The following is a 26,493-nucleotide window of genomic DNA, read 5'->3' on the forward strand; positions in this document are numbered from 1 at the left end:
GGATTCTGAAAATATTTAGGATTCTGAGCGACTGCAGTGGTATAGTACCGATCCCAAGTATTACTAATACGTAGGGCTGTGGTCAATCTGGTTGTTTTTACATGACCTAGGTAGGATTAATAATACTAACACACACATGCACATATACATTAAATACGCAACACACACTTGAAGAGCACTGTGTTATTTATTTTTTTGTTTTGTGTAAAACTTAAATATTAATGTCTACCCACTTGATATGGTTGCCACAGAATACCAGCGTTATACTCTAGGTCTTGACCTAGGGCATAGCACATGCTGAGTGGCTGCCATTTTGGTTCAAATTTAACGACTTAGTAATTATATTGTTGTAAGTAGTCTAAGGATGTTTGGACTAAATAAAAATATTTTTCTTCCTTTCTATTTATTTCTTTCTTTAAAAACTCCGATGTTTCAGTCTACTTATCCCTACATCAAAACGTCTGTAGAATACGATAGACTACTATACACTATATTTTTGTTTTAACATCGTACATACGTCATAAGATAACATCTATCTATACGAATCCCAACTATCCCAACTAATATTATAAATGCGAAAGTAACTCTGTCTGTCTGTCTGTCTGTCTGTTACGCTTTCCCGCTTAAACCTCGCAACCGATTTTGATGAAATTTGGCATAGAGATAGTTTGAGTCCCGGGAAAGAACATAGGATAGTTTTTATCCCGGTTTTTGAAACAGGGACGCGCGCGATAAAGTTTTTCTGTGACAGACAAAATTCCACGCGGGCGAAGCCGCGGGCGGAAAGCTAGTATCTTATAAAAGCGAAAGGTCACTAACTCACTAATCACGAAATCTCAGAAACTACAAGTGCTAGGAGTCTCAAATCTTGGGGGTTTCTTTTAGAACGTAGGTGCTCACTAAGACGGGCACCTTAACGCCTTTCTTAGCGGATGCCTACGTCATAACATCTACCTGCATGCTATATTACAGCCCGATCCGTCCAGTGGTTGGGGCTGTGCGTTGATAGATCACTATGTCAGTCAGACAGTCAGTCAGTCAGTCACCTTTGAGTTATATATGTATATTTAGATTGTACACCATAACAATTAACAAAACAAAACACTTCAACACTGCTCCAAGAATCGAAGCCGAGACCCCAATACACTACATATAGACAAACACAGGCCCGTTAGACACGCGAAGGAATGCGCGGGCGCTTACGGACTGTCCACGTATTGTGACATTAGTGCTTACTTACATTATTGTATGTAACAGATTATTTTTTTACCTAGAACGGGAAAAGCTCGTCCCCCTTCTATCCGTGGTGGGCCTGGAATTATGACTATAGTTAAGTATCGATCTATGATATTATCAATAGAAAATGAAAACCTTTAGTCGAAAATTCTAAATGGCGACTTCGCAAATTCGCAGGTTGGATAATTTAAATTACCTGTGCGGTAATGGACATACAGGGACCACGGGTAAATTGGGGAAAGCCACCTCTTTTCCTTGGTCTCCAAACTCATAAAAATTGCATAAAATGTTAAAAAAAAAAGTTCATTAGAGTCTCCTAATATTATAATACCTGTAGTTTAAATTAACTTGATTTCTTCCATGAAATGCCTCTATGAAATCTTGTCTTATGAATTCAAGATGGTTCAAGTCTCTAAAACGACGTTTTCAACTGAAGAAGATTCTAATTTCATTATTGATGTCAAGGCCACAAGTACATACCACTTTACTACCTGAGAAAACGGATGTGCCCAGTTTCACCACGTTGACCAGAATGAGTCAGAATGACGTAAACACTGTCCTAGATCGGGGGTAAGCCACTCATGCAAAGTGAACCGATGATGACGGCTATCACGGTCGTTTATGTAATGATTCGAAGTATATTTCCAATCATTAGCTCTTTAAATCCGCCTAGCTTAATGGTTTGCATATAGGTTTATATGCCAGAGATCGTGGTTTCGAACTCCGCAAAATACAAACATTTGTATGGACTACTCGTACTAACTACTAAGCTTATGTAACTGCTTACGTCAATGTAATTATTACCTATTTTGTAAAATATTAGGCTGAAAAAAGTCACCTAGATACATATAGATGACCCACGCTGAACTGTCCCGCCAAACTCAATGACAGGGGGGCGCTACCATCGTTCAACTATATGGTTTCCAACATGGCAAAAATCTGAACCAGCGATCCGGTATTGACGGTGGCGCCCCACTGTCAATGTCATCGACAGGACAGTCCAGTATTTTGGAACTATAATTTCGTCGTCTCTTCTTTGCAGCACTCTCTTGAGAAGCTGAAGCTGTGGTAGCCGTACAAGGTACCCACTGAAAACCAGTGTCTTGGCACTTGGCAGTAAAATGTCAACTGTCAAGATGATACTAAGTGGGACCTCTTTTACAGAATTTTTTCAACCGACTTCAAAAAAGGAGGAGGTTCTCAATTCGACCCGTATGTTTTTTTTTCTATGTTTGTTACGCGATAAGTCCGCCAATTATGAACCGATTTGAACAAATCTTTTTTCGGCGTATAGGTAATACCTCAAGGGTGGTCCCATTTAAATTTAATAATAAACTAAACAACCCCCAAGGGTGGAAAATTGGGGATGAACTTTTTTATACGCAATATCTCCGCCGATTATGAACCAATTTTTTTTGGTCTCAGTGTACTGCCTACCTTCAGTGGTAACATCAAGGTAATAATTAGTTAACTAAAAAGCAAGAAATAAGTAAAATTTTATAAAAAAAAATAAAACCGACTCCAAAAAACCTACATTAAAACGTAGAAAAATAATTACAAATTACCTACTTATTTATCAGGACGAATTATTAACATTTATGTAGGTATACCATGGTTGATACTTTTGGAGTCGGTGCAGGCAAACTTTACATGTTTCATAATCTTGGCACCGACTAAGTGGGACCTCTTTTACAGAATTTTTTTTTCTCTCCATTGTTTATTTTGTACTTATTAGTTGTCAAATAAATATTGTTTCTTTCTTTCTTTACTTTCTGTAAGATTAAAATAATACTGGGACGTGTGAGAGCTTTTAAAAGCCTATTTGCAGAAAAATCATTACTCTCACTAGGTTGGGGTAGCCGTTGTCCAGCTTTGGGTGTCCTTAGTTACAACCAGGTCCCTTTTTCCTATGTACCCAAGGTCCCGCGAACAAGGGAACCTCCCGTCTGGTTTTAACATTTTTAATGAATAAGAACTACAGTTGTATACGTTTAGGAAATCGCAGAAACTTTAGATTAGAGGGAAAGGACTAGGTGCCTAACTTATTCTTTAGTTAAAATCCACCCTAAAGAAGTTAAAGTCAACCCTGATTAAGAGTAGGCGCACACCGTTGATTTTTAGTTGGCCGATAGTTGTGCCCGATTTTAATTTGTATGAAGAATCGGCCAAATCGAATCGGCGTAGTGTGCGCACTCCCATACATGCCCATAATGATCAACTGCCCGACTAAACTATCGACCGACGAAAAATCAACGGTGTGCGCCTACTCTTAGAGTAAAACGAACGGTTTCGTCCGTTCGTTTTATGACGTTTCATGACGTTTAATGGCTAGGAAGACCCAAGGACTCAACTTTCTTTTCACTGCGAGCCCGCATGACAATCGTGACAGTTGCGCAACTGTGGCTGCGCCGGCGCTTGCAAAACAAACGCATAGGATTTACCTGCCACCTTTGATTGTCGGTTTGGTAATAATTTGTGTGTCATGCGGATGTGTTTTTGTACTTTTTGTTTTGAGGTTGAAGGCGAGAGGTGAATGAAATTATACTTACGCCCGTATTCACAAACGATGCTTGCTTAAAAGTGTAGCAGCAAATCTGTTGTAGAAAGCTCTGTGATTGGTTCGTATGTCACCTGACAGGTGACACGCCCACTGTGAGACCTCATAGTAATGTTTGTGAATACGGGCGGTAATATTAGAAGAAGTGAGAAATACGAACTAAAAGACTACAGCTAGGCTGTCAACTCCACGAATGGATAAGAAAAGCTACAATACGGGAGGAAGGGAGGTTGAAGGTAAAAGATGAAGGAAATAATCTCGGAAGAAGAAAAATAGCAAATGATTACCTTTCCCACTAAATTTATTTAGATGATGGTATTGATAGCTGTCCACTCCACAAAATGTACAAGAAAGGAATACGGGAGAAATGAATGTGTGACGACCACGACCACTCTGTCAAGAGTAAAGCGAAGAAGAAGAAGAAGAATAGAGACAGCCTGATTGAAAGACAAATTAATATTCATGTGGGCAAAGTCGCGGGCAAAAGCTAGTCAACTTAATTGATGACTCCTCGCGTTAAGTAAAGAAACTAGTCATTTGTCCTCAGTAGTATGTAGAACAAATTGCACGCTGCATTGAAATCAGTTGCGTAGTTTAAAAGATCTTTAAAGCATACAGACACGGGGCTATTCCCACCTCTCGTTCCCACCACTGCAACTCCTGTGTAGCCAGGATCTACAGCTTGACCGCCATAAAAACCCAACCAATGAAAGTCAAGTTTTTCCCGAGGGAAAGTTAAACTGTCATTGGACCCGCAACGAAATTAATCAGAAGAACATAGGAGTTCGAAATTAAGGTTCGACTTCCCATACAGATAGCGGGAGCGGCTTTGTTTTATGCTATGTAAAGATAAAGAAGCAAGCTAAGTCGCGGGCAAAAGCTAGTAACTTTAAGTGAAGACTTCACGCTTCGCAATCGTTAAGAAGTAGCGTAGCCACCTGTCTCCAGTACATAGTAAGTATGTAGGGCAGGCGGCGCGCACGCACCGTTACTCGCGGATGCGATAAGGGTCTGTCGAAAGAAAAAGTTATGTGGGACAGATTTGGCGCGCTAGGTGTTTATTGTGTAAGAGATTAAGATTGTTGATTTTGTTATGATGTTAGCTTAACTTTATTGAAGGGTTTTTAGAGAATATTAGTCCCGTTAACCCCTCGCGGTAAGCTAAACACATATTGTTTAATATACCACGTAATTTTGTATACCCATTCTTAAGATACACCATACAAGAATGCATTGTAAATTCAGTGAACTGCTCCTGAATCGAATGTACCTACCACTGCTATTTCTATTTATTTATATTAACCGGCAGACAGTGGTGACCTCAGATCATAGAAAGAGAATAGATAATATGAAGTCGCGCGTAACTACAACGAGAACCAGTGTCCCCACATTTCCCCCACCACAGCTCCCACACACACATTCAACTGTGTAAAAACAAAGCGACTGAGAGTCTACGACAACATGTGCAACCGGCTTAAAAGTGCTGTGATTGGCCAGAAGGCGTGACTTATGACCAATCAATGGCCGCGTGACGTGACGCACACTTTGAAAACAGTGGTGACTGAGTTTGTTGCGGCGCTTCTTCTCAGCACTTGCCAAATGTTGGTCTCGAAGCGCTGGTAGGGTAAAAAGATTATGAGACATGTAGAGGCTCCTTAAGAGCAAAATGACGATTTGTAAGAACTATTTATTAGTCTAAACAAATAAAGAAATTATTTATATTTATTTATTTATAGGGACCTATCTTGTGAGCTACTAGCTACCTGCCAATTTTTTTTTTCACAAAATCGCTTAACAGCACAGAATATTTTTTCAAAATCGGTGTAACCCAATTAAGGCGCTACCTCGTAAAAGTTTTCGGCCGACTGAATGCCTCGCACACAGAGGGATAGAAATATGATTTCTCAGTGCGAGGAAAGGGAGAGCAATAGCGCGCGCGGCGCGGAATAAATTAACGTAAGCGACAAAAATCGGAAATCATGTATTTATTGAAAAACCAAACACTATTTAAAGAAAATAACTCGACCAGTACTTAGAATATGTTATTACCTTACCAATATACAAAATTTGGTATTGAAATATTAGCCTATCTGCTTATAAAACGAAAAACCGAGTAATAGAAGGGTCATCTTTGGATTTTTTTTCTATCGAGAAAATTGTTTCCATTCATGTTTCGGCTTCGACCAGACACTAGATTTATTAGTCAACTATGACATATTTCAAAATAAGAACATAAGTAATAAGAAAAGTACGATTAAAACTAATTCTGCGCTTCTTTAAAACGCCCAATATTCGCAAGGCATCACCTTAAAGGCACGGTAATATTATCTATACAGTATTCCAACTCGACCATATTTTTGAAATAAATGTCAACAGCCGAGCGGTACGTCACCCTATGACAACATGCGATAGGGCTGCCCACCTGCAGACCCTATTTTCACTACATCTGGGTACTTAGAATTTCTATCTAGTTTTGTGAGTGTATTTTGTGATTGTAATTTTTTTTTGACAAACAAAATACTTTGTGAATGAAATCGGATAAAAATGCATGTTGTCTTGTCATTAGTAGATTTAACTAAAAAAAAATATTAGTGTTAAGATTTAGTAACAAATCTTATAAATTTGCGACCGTAAAATGTGTGCTCCTCGACCGAGGCGTACAAAATGCTTGATTTATTATACAGAGTGTTGGGTAAATGGGTTTATAAGCAGACACTAGCCCATGTTAACGTGTGCATAAATGGTATGGTGAAGTCAGAAATTTTATATCAGCATTTTAATAATTTATATTTCATAGAAATCTGATTTTATAAATTTTATTTTGTATGAAAATTAAAAAAAATATGACTACACCATACCATTTACATAACACCCTGTATAAATAGGTACTTGTAATTATTTTTTATAAAAACAACACTTACTGTTTACAAAACAACACATCGTCAGTTTATTACTGTGGCACATTCGCGACACCCCCGACTTTTGCATGTCGAGCGCATACCGAGATTTGAATTTCGAAGGAAAGCTCGCGTCTCGTCCGTTTATATGAAGTTACAATACTGTATGATAGTATTACCGTGTTAAAGGTAATAAATTGCAGTAGTAGAATTTTTTCCTTGGGTATTGCATTTTGTCAATTGTTTTCTTAGCTAGTTACAAAAACAGCTGATGACCTGTTTGTTGATTTTTTTTTAATTTTATAGGACTATTTCCGGAGTCTTCATCGGTATCTATGCTATAACAAATGATGCTACAGCCATTTTTGTAAACTTAACAATTTTACTGTTTATCTCATACTCGCACTAGTTTTTAGAAAATGAAAATTTCTTTACCATCTCACGATCACAATCCCTTTCCCATTCGGTTATTACTTATTACCGTTGCCCAGACTGGTAGTTAACTATTTAACATTAGCATATTTAATCGGTTTCCATAACCGTTGGAGGCGTTGAACCCGCCAAAAACAAGTCCCAAAATGTGTCATAGACCATAAACTAGTTGGGGAATGCTGTGGCCAATCTGTTTTCGCCATTTTTCTAATATTTATGGCAAAAAGATCGTCTCTCTTTTATAATAAAAACTAGCGGCCGCCCGCGACTTCGTACGCGTGGATCCCGTTTTACCCCCTTAGGGGTGGAGTTTCGTAAAATCCTTTCTTAGCGGATGCCTACGTCATAACATCTACCTGCATGCCAAATTTCAGCCCGATCCGCCCAGTGGTTTGGGCTGTGCGTTGATAGATCACTATGTCAGTCAGTCAGTCAGTCACCTTTGAGTTATATGTATTTATGTAGATGAAACATTTAAATGGACATCAAACAAAGATGGTTTGCAGTGCCTTTATATCACCTACCGTTTAATCTCAAATCTGCTGAACGGATTTGGATGCGGTTTTCACCAATAGATAGAGTGATTTATGAATAAGGTTTAGGCACAGATATCATAATAGTTTAGGTGTATAAATATGACTATTTTTTTTTAGGTTTTGCGTAAATTGGTTGAAATATTAAAACGTTCTTGAAAGAGTCGGAAAAAGCCTACCGAGAGCTTTCAATGACTAAATGCCTACCTACTTAAGTCTTACTTATTAATTCACTGAATAAATGATTTGATTTGAAACCGTTCCCACACGAATATAACGCACAGTTTTTCTGCTAAATACAAATTATAATACATAATTTAATTAGTTTTAATGTCCGTCGTCATTCGAATTTACTTTCAACGAATGCACGCGTTTCACTTTTGCTATGCGGGCTGTTATAGTTCCAAAATACTGGACTGTCCTGTCGATGACATTGACAGTGGGGCGCCACCGTCAATACCGGATCGCTAGTTCAGATTTTTGCCATGTTGGAAACCATATAGTTGAACGATGGTAGCGCCTCCCTGTCATTGAGTTTGGCGGGACAGTTCAGCGTGGGTCATCTATAAAAATTATAGCAATCGTCAAATTAATATAATAACAACTTTTTTTTTTCGTTGTGGCTTCATATAGGTAAGTGTAATAATAAGCCATACATAAAAGCGAATTCCCGCCTTAAGCAGTTCGATTTTTTCAAGTTATTTTATTTTATCTATCTATAAAAAGCGAAAGATCACTGACTCACTCACTCATCACGAAATCTCAGTAACTACAAGTGCTAGAAGTCTCAAATTTTGCATGGGGGTTCCTTTTAGAACGTAGTTGCTCACTAAGAGATTTTACGAAACTCCACCCCTAAGGGGGTAAAACGGAATCCACGCGTACGAAGTCGCGGGCAGCTGCCAGTTTCACATATTATTACAAGCTTTTTATTACTTTCACATGTCTGGTGTCTGTCGTCAAATCTTGCAACTTAAAATTGACCCACTTCCCGGTTTCCTATTGAGCTGAAATTTTGCATACATGTGTAAGTCCGATGACAATGCAATATTATGGTACCATTGAGCTGGTCTGATGATGGAGTCGGGAGGTGGCCATAGGAACTCCTAAACAAAACGGCGGAAACTCATCGAGTTTGGGTTCGTTGGATTTGTCTTTTCGAGCACTTTAGTGTTAGATAACGTCCAGGGTCCTGAGATTAAGATATAACTAAAAAGTGTAAAATAAAATTATAATAAAAATAAACTTTTTTAAAAACAAGCTTTTATTCTGAATTTCGAAAGCTTGTAGCGCAAACAGAGAAAAAGAGGAATAAATTCCATGCGCGATACAAACTTTCGAAATTCAGAATAAAAGCTTGTTTTTAAAAAAGTTTATTTTTATTATAATTTTATTCAGTTAATACTTTAGATTCTAAAATTTTTATTTTCTAAAGTTTAGAAAATAAAAGAAAAGTGCTAAAAATTACGATTCACTTCTATGATCGCATTATTTATACTCGTACAACTACATTATTCGTCTCAATCAAATTTTTACCCCTATAGGGAAAATTAATAATGTAAAAGCATTGTGAGAAATGAATAACTATAATGAAAAAGGGCTAAATAAGGCAGAAGATTAAACTTATGTAAAAGATAATAGGGTGTGAATTGAAAAGACTATTGCACTCATTATTAACAATGGGAATCCAATTTAATTTCATGAAAGTTAGTCCTAAGGTAACTTCATATTCCCCGCCAATATAATCTAGCAATCAAGTAGAATACCTATTAATATGATGAACAAATTAATAAGTTTATAAAAATTGAGAATTTTTTATACTACCTTATGGAAGCTGGAAACATTGCATTTTCAGATAGATCCAGTTTATTCTGTAACCTATTTTATTGATACCACTTTCAGGATCAGTAAGCAGTTTTTCGATATCTTGTATAGTTTAGAAATAATCGAGTGAGATCACTTATCATTTCCACCCTGTTTTAGTGGAAGCCCTATTTTTACCCGACTGCCCTAAAAGAAGGGTTATGTTTTTATTGTAACAAAGTGCTACCAAAAACACTTCACTAACGCAGTTAGAGTCAACATTTTTATAACAGCTGCTACCTATCCTATATCATAATGACCATGGGAATCCATCTTAAACTCATTGTTACATAGAATGTTAAACGAACCAGTTACTGCAATGAAATAACGGGCATATAAGCCACTGTTAAGAAAGATTGAAGAAGTAAACCTATCTTTCCTAAATTAACTCAAAGGTGACTGACTGACTGACATAGTGATCTATCAACGCATAGCCCGAACCACTGGACGGATCGGGCTAAAATTTGGCATGCAGGTAGATGTTATGACGTAGGCATCCGCTAAGAAAAGGTTTTACAAAACTCCACCCCTAAGGGGGTAAAACGGGATCCACGCGTACGAAGTCGCGAATATTATAAAGCTGAAGAGTTTGTTTGTTTGAACGCGCTAATCTCAAGAACTACTGGTCCGCTTTGAAAAAATATTTTTGTGTTGGATAGCTCATTTATCGAGGAAAAATTTATGCTATACAACATCACTCTATAGTCAATAGGGGAGGAGCAGTAAAGAAAAATGTAGCACAAAATTACAATTTTTGAAATTATTTTTACGCAGCTGCAGTTTAGTTTTCCGTTAGCATTCTACGCAGTCAACTTTAGTATTCTTAATCTTAAATCTTTTTAACTCTGGAAAATCATGACAGTAAGTTTTAAGGAACTAAATTACTTTTTGAGATAAATAAAAAAATATGTAGAGTCGTAAATTACAAATTAAAGTAATTAACTAACAAGATTATTAAGATCCTCGCCATGATAGCTGTCAAATCTTATCTTTGAACATTCTAACACGCACCTAACCTACTGTAGTTAATTATACTTGTTATAAAAGATGGCGGTTAAGGGCAAGGTCACAGTATGTGCTTGAGAGAAAGTTAAGAAAATAATTTATCTAAGTACTTACCTTTTTTATACTATAAGTTTTAGAAGTAGTATGATGTGTCTGCCAGAAGATTATTATCAACAGGCTGAGTAGTTTCGGTTTTAACCCATATCTGTGGTTTTAACCATCTTCAAAAAAGGGGTAGGTTTCAATTTGGGTGAGTTTGTTTTTTGTGTTTCTCATCTCCGTCATCTATTTTATTTTAAATTATACTTGTGATGTAGTAGGTATTTTCTGGTTACTCTCATATCATGTTTACTGGATTTTCTACATCAAGTGTTCAAGACTGAAAACAATAAGACTTAATCCATGTAAACCATTTTTTTTTGCATATACACCTTGAAAAATTACAGTACCTAGTGAAAACTAGGTACTGTAATTTTTCAAGGTGTAGTTACCTATAATATGACTGTAAATATTAAAATAGTTCAATAAACTGCCTGAAATTATTGATAATTGAGAATATAATTATTTTTCTAACAAAATTACACGTTTCACTGAACTTTTTTTTTAGACAATTTTAATAATGTTTACAAAATGTAACCTACTTAATTGTCATTTAAATGTATATTTCTTGCATCTATGCATTGCCAAACTAAGAATCTTGCCCTTAAGCCCTGCCCGACTGGCCCACCGACCGGTCCGAGCATTGGGGTCACTGGTACTATGCCCTTGGCTCTACGCATAATATGCTACACCAGAAACACGCCACAGTGCACCGTACACCTTGGTATTAGAGGTCAAGTGATACGCAGATATAATAATATTATGTTTGTAAAAGAAAAGACTGACGATGCCCTTGGCTCCACGCATATGGTGTTACTCCAGAATCATGCCACAGTACACCCTACACCTTGGTTTTAAAGGTCAAAAATGAGATGCAGAAGTATGTTTGTAAAAGAAAAGACTGACGATGCCCTTGGTCCATGCATAACGTGCTACTCCAGAAACACACCACAGTGCACCCTACACCTTGGTATTAGAGGTCAAATGATACGCAGAAGGATGTTTGTAAAAGACTGGTATCTGGCACTGCCCTTGGGGACTACGCATGGTATAGTGAGTGACAAAATATAGTCTTTAATACTTTGTATTAGAGGTCAGATAGATGTTGGTTCATATGTAAAAGCAGTCTTGCCCTTGAGAAACAACCATGGTGCCGTTCAAATGAAAAACTGTTTTTATCCACAAAGAGGAAGCTCTTGGCCTGCATCTCACCTGATGGAAAGTGATGATCAGGCCGAAGAAAGCGAGCTTCACCCGGAATCCTCAACCACAGAGGAACTGGCTATTTTACTTTTAACTGCCGTAACATAACAATGCTGTATAACATTGTTGTTATGCCATTTATAAACCTTCGGATTATAGGACAAGATATTGAAGTTGAAATCATTAGGGCTCTATTATGATGACCAACACTTATACGCATCTCTCCAAACAGATTTTTTTAAGATACATCAACAAAATAGCGCGTGGTAAATTCAGAGAACTGCTATTTGACTTTTATTTAGAATCATTCCTTCAAGGCTGAAAATCGAGCGCTTTTTAATTATCAGCTGTCTTTTTAAGATTATCGGTTAAAAGTGTATCTTAGGCTTTCCAAAACATCGTCTTCCGTATAAATATAAGACCGGTTGTCTACCTCCGTTGGTTCTGCAACTATCTATGATCAGATTCTCACCTGATTAAAGAAATACTGATATTTCATATGACTTAAAATCCTGCAATAAATTGCTGATTTAAATAAGCATGTACCTACCCTCGTAACTGCTATGTTGGTAATTTAAGTTTAGTTACTGCTAATTCTAAGATTTTTTCTCATGGCTAGTTACAAAATTTCCAGTCAACTGCAACGTAATAACGGCATGGCTACAATTGCAACCAATGTAACGCATGATATACAAAGACTAGACTATAGAAATCCTGTCCACCGCTCACCTAGATACCTACAGCCGTAGATATGTACCGTACACAGCAATTAAAGCTGCTACTCGAGCATGAAGCCAGTTAGAACACGTGATACACCAATGATTATCAATCAAGCTGAAGAAAATCGATCAGAAACAAACATTTTGGACAAAATTGGTTAATATCGAACACAGAGCTGTTCAATTTGAACACTCTTTTGTTATGTAGGAAATTATACACATCCCAAGCGTACTGACGGCCGATGGGGCAGCAAGGTTCTGGAGTGGAGGCCGCGTTTCGGAAAACAGCGTCGGACGTCCACCCACAAGGTGGACCGACGACATCATAAAGGTAGCAGGAAAGCGCTGGACGCAGGCCGCTACCAACCGGGTTACATGGAAAGCATTGGGGAGGCCTATGTTCAGCAGTGGACGTCCTATGGCTGAGATGATGATGGTGATGAAGTGTATTGCCCTACCACCACTTTGGGACAACAAATCGATGATGCTGACTCTGAGAAGGGGACGGAAGAAACTCCATTTGGAACAAACCTATAAGGAACTTTGCACCACAGCTGCAACTCCTGTATAGCCAGGATCTACAGCTTGACCTTCAAACCCAACCAGTGAAGATAAAGTAGTCCCAGGGGATACCTACCCACGACGAATTTAATCACACTAAAGGAGGAGTTCCAAAAACAATATTGACTTTATTTTATTACCTCAACAACTACTTATTTATCAAACCTTTGTCAGCCTGTTATAATAGAAAATACCTACCATATACAGGATCTGTAGACACAATACAATATAGTAGAGGTGCGAGATAGGCAGGTAAGGTCCATGCAATCTTTCATCGTTCCTTTTATAGTATCCTTTTTTAAGCCTGTAATTTGAGTTTATGAATAGGAAGTTCATCAGAGACCAATAAAAGGTCCCGTTGCAGAGGGCATCTTGTTTGTGAATGGGTGGCACTGCTAAGTTTACTCTTGTTTTTATTTTTTCTTCTTCCATTATTATGTGCCACTGTCATGTCTATGTCCATTGTAATAAATGTATCTTTCTTTCTTTCTTTCAAAATGTAATATTTTTATAGACATAAACTGTCTTCATTTACCACTCGAATTCAAATGAACCAAGCAAGATCTTAGCTAGAAAGCGCGTTACATAATGTTTGTCTCAGTTTAGAAAGAAACTTTCCTCCAAAAATAGACAGTCTAAGATGACATTTCATTACATGCTCTAAAGATTATGAATTACGTAAACATTTGCATTAATTAACGTTGAAATCGTTAGGTAATTAAGTCTTAAAGCATGCCAATTAAAAGGCTGACAAAGGTGACTGAGTTTCTTCCGCCACTTCTACTCAGCACCAGCCCATAATATGCTGTCCCGATCCCGAAGTGGTGGTAGGGCAAGCTATATTTGGGACGTGATATAAGCGCGGGGGCACATAGCTCGTAGAGACGATGGCCGTTGGGGCAGGAAAGTTCTCGAGTGGCGACCACGGGCTGGAAGACGTAGCGTGGGCAGGCCTCCTACTAGGTGGACCGACGATCTGGTAAAGGTCGCGGGAAGAGCCTGGATGCGGGCAGCGCAGGACCGTTCATTGTGGAAAACCTTGGGGGAGGCCTTTGTCCAGCAGTGGACGTCATTTGGCTGAAACGAACGATATAAGCGCCCTGGAAAGGGCCTAAGTACTAAATAAAAACTGACTTTGACTCTTTTCTGCTTGACCCAAAGATTAGCTGAAAGAATGCCCTAAGACATTAAGTTCGCCTTCTGTACTATGATTCGAACTTCGAACTCCTCCTCTGATTAATTTCGTTGCGGGTCCAATGACAGTGTAACTTTCCCCCGCGACAAACTTGACCTTCACTGGTTGGGTTCTTGGCGGTCAAGCTGTAGATCCTGGCTACACAGGAGTTGCAGCGGTGGGAATAGTCCCGTGTACTATGATAATTATGTGCAAAAAAGTTTCATAATAACAATGTGGTTAGATAAAGAACGAGCATTGAACTGGTGTTTAGGCAGTTAGTAAGGCAGTTAGAGATAAGATAGCCAGTTCCCTGTGGTTGAGGATTTCGGGTGAAGCTCGCTTCCACCTTCGGCCTGATCGTCACTTTCTATCAGGTGAAATGCAGGCCAAGAGCTTCACCTTTGAGAATTTGATAAAAAGAATTTAACCAGCGGTTATCCGTAATATTGGCCCGATTATGAATTTGTAAGATAACTATTATAACCCCGGTTATCGGTTCTTTTCAAAACAAACATCTTAAAACAGTTAATCTGGGCAACATTAGCTTATAAATAATTGCGAATTTAGGTAGGTTTTTCGTGACATTGATATTGTTTACTTAAGTATTTCAAATAACTATGTAGTTATAACTCTTTGTTCACTAAACGTTTGAAATGTCAAAGCGAAAAAGTATAATTTGATGTAGGTACCTACTTGAATTTTAGTGGTGACTGAGTTTGTTCCGGCGTTTCTTCTCATCACTTGCCTTAAGTTTGTCTCGAAGCGCTGGTAGGGCCCAAAAGATTTTGACGTTCATAAGTGCCACTTATGGTCTAAATCGAATAAATATTTTTGATTTTGATTTTTTGATTTGATTTAACTAAGTTCGGCCATACTTAATGTAAAGGTCTGTCAGGATCTCAGAACCTCTGGATCTACTGAACCGATTTTGAAAATTCTTTTAGCAATTAAAAGCTACAATATTTGTGAGTTTTTTTAATCTAAAAAATGGCGGTACAAAGTTCGCCCGGACTGCTAGTTAATATTAAACAATCCAGTAGCAAGACTACAAGTTTTCTACTACGCTTGTAGCGTTAATTATTTCGTTGGCTTATTTACTCGACACCGGAACAAAACATATGGGGAAACGTATTTTTCTATATTGATGTTCATAGCATGTCTTGTTGTTAGTAGAATATTTGTACTTACTTAAGTACTAGTTAAAAGTTATTTGAAAACGGGTTACCTACTTACTGCGTATCGATTTGCAACTAACCAACGCCCGTATTCACAAACAATGCTTGCTTAAGTGAAGCAGCAAATCGAACGCACAGCGTTGAAAAGAACTCTGTGATTGGTTCGTGTGTTACCCTGTGCACCCACACGCTCTATCAGACCTCACCTCATAATAATGTTTAAGTATGAATACGGGCGTAAGATTCGCGATACTTTACAAAATAAATAATCTATTGAAAATATTAAAGACGAATTTCCACATGATGACGTCATGATTTTTTACGTGACGTATCTATTTTGTGGCAAATTGAAAACCCTTTTATATTACAAAGTTTATATTTTGAAAGGTGCTTCAAGTGACCCTCAGTCGAAGAAATAAACACATGGTACCTATAATACCTTTTTTTGTTAAATTGCTAAAGTTGTCTGATTACTCCAACTGTATTTTTTATTGATTGAATGAAGTCTAATTTACCTACATGTTATGCCTTTTCGACGTAACTTACTTTCTTACATAGCCAAGTAAAAAATGAATAAAGTAGGAAGGTATGTACACACATTGACTTTATGTAAACTTTCATCAATAAGATAGAACGTGGAAAATTAATTACCTTACAGGCAAACAGTTCTGATAAAAGCCCTAGACCTAGCTAGATAAAAGCTTTGTTATGTATTTATATTTAACTTTCTTTAATACTTTCGTTATCGTAGTTTAATAGGTTAAATAATACTTAAATCCTGCATCAGAACTTTTAGGTGCCTTAAAACTTGTGCAATTCTTGTAAGAAAGAGAAAAATATAAATAAAAACTTACCAATAAGAATTTATTATTAGGACAAAACAGCTGTTTTTCGGCAAAAAGTGGAATAAACTTGCAAAAAAAGATCGTCACTGTTTTCTTCGGCTAACTTTCACATTAACTCACACACACACAACTTGGTTCCGGCACTGAGTTCACACGTTATAAAATAAATCCACAGACAAACTAAGTAAATAAATATAATAATCCAAACTCCTTGGTGTCAAAAGAATTATTTTAAAAAGAAATTAAAAAAGGTAGATTTCAAATTTCGAATTCCACTTTTGAACATGCGCGCGCCTTTACGTCCGCACACAACTGGCACTCGACAAAATGATCCGACCGCGACTATGCGTACGACCGAGAGGGAGGATACGGAACGCACGAGAGCGAGCGAGACGGCTATAGGGTGTCATGTAGCGGTATTTTTTTTCTCCTTTCGCGTCTACTTTCTAAAACGCCTCAAGGTGTATTCCATCTTGTTGTTTTGGTGCTAAAAAAATTATTGATTTCAAATTGCTCATGGTTTCCGTGGCGAGATGAGAATTTTTGAACTGCTGCATATAAATTTTGGACGTAATAAAAACCATAATTTTTGTCCTAATATTGGTCTTAAAAGGATTAAATTTTTAACTATTACACTTAATTTACACGTAAGGTTTTAATTATTTTAATAGTGAAGGTAAGTTAAAATAATAATTCTCAAATATTTAAAAACACAATATCAGCTACGTCATCACAAATATGTTAGAAACACTAAATTCGCTCCTTCACAGCGTGGCTCGTTGGTCTAGGGGTATGATTCTCGCTTCGGGTGCGAGAGGTCCCGGGTTCAAATCCCGGACGAGCCCGAGGGTTAACCTCTTTTTGGTTTTTTTGTCATGCTTGCTTTTCTTTATTGACATTCGCGTAGATTATCATACATTTTATTTGATTAAAGCTTGTACAAAAAAAGAAAGATGCTGAATTTTTTATTTAACCACAAAATAATTTAAAAAAAAGAGTAATAACTTAAAAACAAAAATACAATATTGTGTAGTAAAATAGTGAATTATTATTTTAAACATTATACAATTTATATTTTACTGCCACCTATTGCCGAATTTATTAACCACTTAACAAAAACACAAAGCCCTCAGAATTATGATACACGTAGTTTCACTACTCCCCAACAGATGGCATTATTACAACAAAACATCATTAACTTCTTAATTTAGTCGGGTTATCGACAGGTGTTTTTGTTTGATTGATTTGTAACTTTTGAAGAAAGGAAGTTTTGAAGTGAAAATTGATCGTTTAAATGAATTAGGAAGCTGTAATGAATATTTAGTTTACTGCTATATCATTATTTCATTCAAATATTAAAGTCATAAGTTTTTACATACATACCTCGTTCCCCTGCGCCTGCGCTTGTTCAGTCGGCCTCTTAGATTACATTGTGGTGTCCTTGTTAGTAAAACTTGTTGCGATAAAAATACATCAAAATAAAACTTTTTGGCGTCCGGTTTTCACGATTCAGTTACCAACAATGTAAAGTTCATCAAGTGTTCGTCCATTTTCGTGTTCTTTTGTGTGAATTGAAGTTAATTTAGAAAGAAACTCGAGGCATTGCAGTCGTTAAAATGTCTGGGATGAGTGGTAGTTCTAAAGCCCCTACCATGGCTTCTTTGGGGGATGTGAGTGCTTTGTTGCAAACAGCGAAGAAATATGAAGAGCTGAACGTAATTGGCACAGGTAATTGTCATTAATTTATGATTTAATTACAACTTTAACTAACCTAGATAAAACATGTGCCGGTGCGGCTTTCGCGCAAAATTTCAAAAGATGTCATGAAGATGGAGTCCAGTTTTTGATGATTTTATACCGTTGAAAAGGTGGTTTATTACACAATAACAATGTATCTGCCAGTACCTTTGTTTTTCTTGAGCCTTCAATTTCACAACTGTAAACAATGTCTATCATAAAGAATCTAAAGTATCATTACTCTTGATAAAAGATCACTGAATTAACTTTCTCACAAACTTTGTTAGCTATGTTCTACTTATGGTTTGAATATTTTCCAAGTGCTGTTTTAATTGCTTGTTTAATTAGAAGTAATTTCCTCATCAGCCAGACAGTTTTGACAGTCCCAACTCCTTGCCAGACAGTTTTTTTATGATAGCTGCCAAAGCCACGATGACCCAAACTTCATGATTCACCAACATTCTATCCTATATTGGGAGCATACGCTGACAAACTTTCAGCTTTTATAAAATGACGTAGGTCTGGCGTTCACTAGTTCTTAGGCTGAGTTGCACTACCTAACTTTAACGGTAACTATTACGATAACCGGTGTTTTTAGTATGGAGTTTTAACAGACACAGTTAAAGTAAGATGGTGCAACCCACCCTTAGTCTACTAGTTCCTCAAATAAATTATTGAATTGGATTTACAGGAGCCTACGGCACAGTATACAAAGCTCGGGACCTCCACAACGGAGGTCAAATAGTCGCAATGAAAAAAGTTAAAGTAGCGCTTACGGAGGATGGGATACCGCTGTCGACATTAAGAGAAATCGCTTTATTGAGACAACTAGAGGCTTATAGACATCCAAATATTGTGAGGTAAGAAGTAGAATCTATTTTGTTTATATCATTTATTCAAAACGCAGCGTGGGACCTCCACCTACAAGGTGGACCGACGACATCGTAAAGGTACGAGGGAAGCGCTGGACGCAGCCCACTACCAATCAATCAACGTGGAAACCATTAGGGGAGGCCTATGTCCAGCAGTGGACGTCCTATGGCTGAAATGATGATGATTCAATATTAGATATTATAGGCCTACCCCAATGATTTCCATATCGCGCGGTTGGTAGCGGCCCTGCATCCTACGCCTTGAGGGAAGGCTTACGTTCATAGGACGTCCTGTGGTTGAAATGATGATGATGAATGTAACAGGCTCTGCCATAACAATGTTAATAAAACAATATTGGTTTATCTTCATGAAATACAGTAACAAACAGCAGAAAAGTAAATGAAAGGTCTCAAGCTAACTGCTATAGGTCGATGCCTGAGGAGAGCACAGGAAGGTGTTTTAGTGATGTCAAATTTCAGTTAGACTTCAGATGTGCTTCAGACAGACTTGTATGCCCTTCTGTGTTACTCCCATGATACCTCAGGCACTGACTCAGTTATGCACTAGAGCAGGGCTTCCCAAACTATAGGTCGCGACCCAGTGGTGGGTCGCGAGCGCACACTGAGTGGGCCCTGCCTTTAGAACAACAAACTACTCTACCGATTCAACCGCTTAGGAAATTTCCTATAGGTGGGTCCCGAGTTTGGGAACTTGTATAAGATGAGTCGTAGCCCAGACAACTTTGGGTACCACTGCACTAGAGATATAATAATAGGTAAAGCCCGGTCCGTGAGCACGTAGAATGACCCCTAGCTACCCATCCTTATCACTCGCGCGTAATTATGTTGCTATCGCGCTCGCACACTCACTGCGGGTGCCAGTCGCACAGTCGCGACAGCAATATAATTACGCGCGTGCGATAAGGATGGGTATCTAGGGGTCATTGGACAAAATTCTACGTGCTCGGCGACCAGACTATAGATGCTATTTTATTATTGGTCCTGAATGGATCGACGATCGATCTGGTGATGCCTGGATGCGGGCGGCGCAGGACCGGTCTTTGTGGAAATCCTTGGGGGAGGTTATCCAGCAGTGAACATCTTTCGGCTGAAATGAACGAACGTTGTCATAGATCGATAAGTACAGTCAAGAAGGGCGTCCACTCTTCTAAGAACAAGTCCAAGAACACAGAATAACCCAGGGTGGAAAAAATAATGTTTTTTTAATTAATTTTGTTTTTTTTTTATTAGGTTTTGCGATCATTTCTTTAGTTTTTCTTACGGTAAACGTTTTTATTTACGTAGAATTGATGTGAAGGAGCTGGCAACACCGGCAAAAAAAATTATGTGGTTATTAAATTATTATTTTTTGGCGGTGTTGCCATACAATTATGGAAAAATTGAATTTTTCAGATTCTCCATCAAAACGACAATTTCATACATTATAGCCTGACCAGGAACATAAAAACCCTGGCATAGAGGCGCTTCAATTGCATTTGATAGTGCAACACTGAGTACAGTCCTACATGTGTTAAATTAATAGGCTAAATTTATGTATCAGGATTCAGGATTACGGGCTAATTTGACATTTTCATAAATTAACGAAAAATATTATTAAAGGTAACCTGGTTTAAATAAATTAAATGAAACCATCAATCGAGCTAGTAGGATTTATTTTATTATTCATCAATAATCAAATTCAGAACTTGAATATTCAACTGCAATGTCTGCTCATGAACGCTTCAAACTCGATACTTCTTTCCCAATTCCATAAAATTCAAAACTTAGAAAGTGACAAAAAACATTAAGGCCTGATTTTTCAATCGTTGGATAACTTTTAACTGAAGAATAAGTTTGGCATATTGACAGTCTCAGTATGGGAAATATGTCCAAATGACATATTTATTCTTCAGTTAAAAGTTATTTGATGATTGAAAAACCGGCCATAAAATAAGTAGTTGAAACAGACTACAGCTAATTTTCATAGTGGACTGTACTATACGACAAACATGTCAGTCAATTTGACAACCTTTGTCGGAAACATTATTCAATGAAAATATTGTCCGAACCCTTAGTATTTCTCTTCGACAAATACATTAACACTTCGTGAACCACTTTTCTTTCACGACTATAAGAATATTTTAGCAATTTAATTCACAAAATCAATTGCAAACATTTAAAATAAAGTTTGTTTACACTTTGACAACAATAGACTGACATGCAAGGTGACATGTCAATGACGTTTTCAGTTACTGTTGCCATTAAAAGAAATTAGTACCATTAGTTTTCCGCAACATGGCGAGGGTTTTTATGTTCCTGGTCAGGCTATAATACCTAATATTAACATTGTTTTCGAACATCACAAATCCCAGCCTTTCATTAATTCCATTTTCGGTCATTGATTTAAATCAGTGATTTTTATTAAAAATCATGCAATAAAGATCGTGATTTAAATCAACATGATTTAAATCATGCAACCCTGGAATAACCTCTTTTCAATTTCCCCTTGCAGACTTCTAGATGTCTGCCACGGAGGACAGTCCATGGAGCGGGACCACCAGTTGGTTCTCTTCCTGGTGTTCGAACATGTCGAGCAGGACCTCGACTCATACTTGAAGAGAGCCCCAGGGCCGTTACCGGAGAACAGAATCAGAGTGAGTGGTAACAAGAATATTTTTTTACCTGTTTTGATTTAATTAAATTGTAAATAGACATTTTAAAATTATGAATGACTTGAAAAAATCGAACTGCCTAAAGCGGGAATCAAACTCACGACCTTTCACTTACTGGGAAAAGAATCATGATGTTTTAGGGACCGAAAACGGGGTAGTTTGTACGACCTCTCGCGACCCCTTTATAGGCTTCGCGACCAGGTTGAAAAACACTAGCCTAAAGTAATATTGCACAGAGTGCTATGGAAAGGGCTATGCTCGGTGTTACAAGATCAAATCAGAAATGAGGAGATCCGTAAACGAACTAAAGTCACTGACATAGCCCGACGGATTAACAAGCTGAAGTGGCAATGGGCAGGGCACATAGTACGCAGAACTGACGGCCGATGGGGCAGCAAGGTTCTGGAGTGAACGAGGCCGCGTACCGGAAAATGGACCGCTACCAACCGTGCGATGTGGAAGTCATTGGGGGAGGCCTATGTTCAGCAGTGGACATCCTGTGGCTGAAATGATGATGTTGAAGTAATTTTTGTCTCCGTTTTTTCCGCAGAGCATGTCCTACGACATTCTGTCAGGCATAGACTTCCTCCATTCCCACCGCATAGTGCACCGCGACCTGAAGCCACATAACTTGCTCGTGGCGGGCGGCGGGCGCGTCAAGCTGGCTGACTTCGGTCTGGCAAAGACCTACGACGCCGACATGAAACTCACCAGCGTTGTGAGTACTAAACTAAAGCCTGGTCCGTGAGCACGTAGAATCCCGTCCAATGACCGCAAGCTGCCCATCCTTGTTGCTCGCACGTAATTATGTTGCTGTTGCGCTCACACACTCACTGCGGGCGCGCGTCGCACAGTCGCGACAGCAATATAATTACACGCGAGCGATAAGGATGGGTAGCTTGGGGTCATTGGACGGGATTCTACGTGCTCACGGACCAGGCTTTAGACTAGCAGCAAGACAGCGTAGGTAATGTAGCAGATCCAAGGGAGCTGTCAAATCCAAGGATTAGGAGCTGTCTTATCTAAGTAAGGGCACTTCAGTCCATTCAGAGGGGGGTGGGGGGGCTGTCTCATCCAAGGGGGGGGGGGGGGGGGTTCATCCTCCCCGCTCTTAGACACTCAGTTTCATCCTCCCCGCACTTAGACACTCAGTTTCATCCTCCCTGCTTTTAGACAATTAAGGTAAGGTGGGGCCGCTAACAGTTCCTATTCACACGCGGGTAGTCTCACATTGTCCCGGCACCGCGTCCTCCACTCCCCCGCATAGTGCACCGCGACCTGAAGCCACATAACTTGCTCGTGGCGGGCGGCGGGCGCGTCAAGCTGGCCGACTTCGGGCTGGCCAAGACCTACGACGCCGACATGAAGCTCACCAGCGTTGTGAGTACTGAGCTAACGAGCTGCTGAGCTAGTGAGCTAACTCCTTCGACCATTATTAACTAGAGGCGACACCATCATCAAAGATTCAAAGATTATTTATTCACCGAGATAATGTGGTACAATAAAATATGTGGTCTTAAATTAAAAAGAGGTGCAGCTTATCTCACGGTATTAGTCTGATCCAAGGGGGGAAAAAGTTCATTCAGAGGGGGAGGGGGGGCAGTTTCATCTATCTACGGATGGGGGGCAGTCTGGCAGGGAGGTTGTCACATCCAAGGGGGGAGAGGACAGCTTAATCGAAGGATGGGTGCTCACTCACAGATAAGGAGGGTCTATCCAAGAGGGGGAAGGGAAATCTATTTTTAATGATCCGGGAATGGTCTCATTTTGATCTAAGGGAGCACTCAGGTCTCAATTTTTATTTCTTTCTTTCAAGCCTTTATACGGCAGTGGAGTATGTTCCCACCATATTTTAAACTTAACCCCCTTGTCTTAAGGTCCAAAAACAATGAAACTTTTAACTTCTTATACCAATTAAATTCTTAACAGTTTCATCAACCATTCCAGGTAGTAACCCTCTGGTACCGTCCACCAGAAGTGCTCCTCGGCGCTGCCTACAACACAGCAGTCGACGTGTGGTCTTGCGGCTGCGTTTTGGCAGAGTTACACACGCGATCACCCATCACGGCTGGTGCTTCTGACTCTGACCAGCTGCATTGCATCTTCAGGTGAGACATGGACTGAGGCTGACACACAGGTAGGAAAATACACTAGGAAGCGATACACTTGAAGAAGAGACACTAGGGGGAAAGACACTCTAGAAACCGAGACACTAGGTGAGGACACACTATAAGGAGACACTAGGAGTAAAGACACTAGGAAGCGAGACACTAGGAGGAGACACTAGGTGGAGCGATACTAGGAAGAAAGACACTAGAAAGCGAGACTTTAGGGGGAGGCATTAGGAGAAAAGACACTAGAAGAAGACTTAAGAGAGTCACTATTAGGAGAGACCACTCCTAACACACTTGTAGCAGTGGAGCCACTCTCAGGTGGCGCCCTCTGGTACCGCCTCTGACTCCGACCAGTTGCACTGCATATTCAGGTGAGCACGTGACCCCATTAAAGGAGGCGAGACCACTTCTGCCACGCTTCTAACCACATTTCAGAAGGCGAGATCACTTCTGACACGCTTCTGACCCCATTCTAGGAGGGTAGACCACTTCTGACACCCTTCTGACCCCAGTCTAGGAAGCGAGACCACTTCTGGCACGCTTCTGACTCCATTCTAGGAGGCGAGAACACTTCTGCCACGCTTCTAACCCCATTCTAGGAAGCGAGACCACTTCTGACACGCTTCTGACCCCATTCTAGGAGGGTAGACCACTTCTGACACCCTTCTGACCCCAGTCTAGGAGGCGAGACCACTTCTGACGCGCTTCTGACCCCATTCTAGGAGGCGAGACCACTTCTGCCACGCTTCTAACCCCATTCTAGGAAGCGAGACCACTTCTGGCACGCTTCTGACTCCATTCTAGTAGGCGAGACCACTTCTGCCACGCTTCTGACCCCATTCTTGGAGGCGAGACCACTTCTGCCACGCTTCTGACCCCATTCTTGGAGGCGAGACCACTTCTGACACTTAATTAATTTAAAATGAGTTGTAAATTAATATATTTTTTCGTTGAGTTGACAAAATAGTGACGTCATTGCCAACTATTGCCATATAATGGGAGAGTCCCGTTTTGACAGTTTAAAAAAGTGATTAAATTGATTGGTGGTGTCAATCACCCTATTCAGCTCGTTCGTTCGTTTCAGCCGAAAGACGTCCACTGCTGGACAAAAGCCTCCCCCAAGGTTTTCCACAAAGACCAGTCCTGCGCCGCCCGAATACAGGCACGTCCCGCGACCTTCACTAGATCGTCGGTCCCCCTAGTGGGATACCTGCCTACACTACGTCTCAGTTCACTCCGCTGCAACCCAAGCTTTTGATGTTGGAGATTATTCTAATTCAATCAACTTTTCTCACAGACTGATCGGCCGCCCCAGCAGACAGGAGTGGCCTGAGAACGCATCGGTACTACCTGACAGTTTCCCTGACTACCCTCCTAAGGACCTGGCTGACGTGCTGCCTAACGCACATCCTAACGCCTTGGATCTGATTAGGGTAAGCTAAACTTAACCTCGTAAAGGCCGGATGTACCTTAGAAGGAACTATAACTTTATAGTCACGACATTCACACCTCTTTTCCCAACACTGCTAGGGTAAGTTAAAAAAATTAGCAAAGTGCGTGTCGTGCCACGCGCAGTGTAGGGGTCCGCAGTTGTCCGTCGTTACCGCAATAAATATTTCAGAAACAAGCAATTACTTCATCTAAAGTCACTTTTAATATGTTCTTCTAAGCAATTTTGAGTATTAAGAAATTTTATAATACATGAGTTAAATTACTATTACTCTTAAACTAACTGATGTATCTTAACCGATATAGTTTTCCTTGAAAGTTCATGAAAATAAGTATCATTGCTAATTTATCCAGATTTTTAAAGCCAACAGTTGAGTTTTTAGAGGGGGGGGGGGGACGCCCTACTCGACTTTTAGGAGGCTAGACTATAACTTCTGTATAAAGCCTGGTCCGTGAGCACGTAGAATCCCGTCCAATGACCCCAAGCTACCCATCCTTATCGCTCGCGCGTAATTATGTTGCTGTCGCGCTCGCACACTCACTGCGGGCGCCCGTCGCACAGTCGCGACAGCAATATAATTACGCGCGAGCGATAAGGATGGGTAGCTTGGGGTCATTGGACAAAATTCTATGTGCTCGCAGACCGGGCTCTACAAGGATATTTATTGATTGTTTTATTATTATTTCCAGAAAATGCTAGTATTCGACGCGTCGAAGCGGCTGACTGCGCTGGACTGCTTGGAGCATCCTTACTTCACTGAAGAACCTCTGACGTAACTGTTGTTTAGTTTATATGCCCTTGGTATCTCTTATAAGCATTTTCGTTCAAAACAAGAAATGCTTAGGAAAAAATAAGAAAAAAATCTATCTCAAATTTTTTTCTTACATTTCCTAATATTTAGGAAAACTTACTAAAGCCTGGTCCGTGAGCACGTAGAATCCCGTCCAAAGACCCCAAGCTGCCCATCCTTGTTGCTCGCGCGTAATTATGTTGCTGTCGCGCTCGCACACTCACTGCGGGCGCCCGTCGCACAGTCGCGACAGCAATATAATTACGCGCGAGCGATAAGGATGGGTAGCTTGGGGTCATTGGACGGGATTCTACGTGCTCACGGACCAGGCTTTAGTTAAACTTTAGGAAAAATAAGAAATTTAAAATTATATTTTAAATTTTGTTTTCTTATTTTTCCTAAAGTAGTCATGACCATGTCCACCCTGCGGCGGCTTATCGTTGAATTTTGAAACAGTATGTATACAGGGTGGAAACGATAAGTGATCTCACTCGATTATTTCTAAACTATACAAGATATCATAAAACCGGTTACTGATCCTGAAAGTGCTTTACGA

At 39.4% G+C, this 26,493-nt stretch overlaps 1 protein-coding gene and 1 non-coding gene across 2 annotated transcripts; both read left to right on the forward strand.

Annotated features, from left to right (window-relative positions):
* The first annotated feature begins 17,075 nt into the window (after positions 1-17,075).
* TRNAP-CGG (transfer RNA proline (anticodon CGG)) lies at positions 17,076-17,147 on the forward strand. The gene has a single exon. It is a non-coding gene; the product is annotated as a tRNA-Pro (tRNA).
* A 374-nt stretch (positions 17,148-17,521) lies between these two features.
* On the forward strand, positions 17,522-25,997 carry Cdk4 (Cyclin-dependent kinase 4). The gene is made up of 7 exons (XM_028314099.1): positions 17,522-18,030; positions 18,731-18,899; positions 21,424-21,565; positions 22,134-22,301; positions 23,531-23,691; positions 24,995-25,130; positions 25,837-25,997. Exons 1-7 carry the CDS (start codon positions 17,919-17,921, stop codon positions 25,921-25,923), a joined length of 975 nt encoding a protein of 324 aa, XP_028169900.1. The 5' UTR covers positions 17,522-17,918; the 3' UTR covers positions 25,924-25,997.
* The last annotated feature ends 496 nt before the right edge of the window (positions 25,998-26,493 follow it).

This window comes from Ostrinia furnacalis, unplaced genomic scaffold (genome assembly GCF_004193835.3).
Source record: "Ostrinia furnacalis isolate ACB-3 unplaced genomic scaffold, ASM419383v2 OfSCF4532, whole genome shotgun sequence".
NCBI classification, from domain to species: domain Eukaryota; kingdom Metazoa; phylum Arthropoda; class Insecta; order Lepidoptera; family Crambidae; genus Ostrinia; species Ostrinia furnacalis.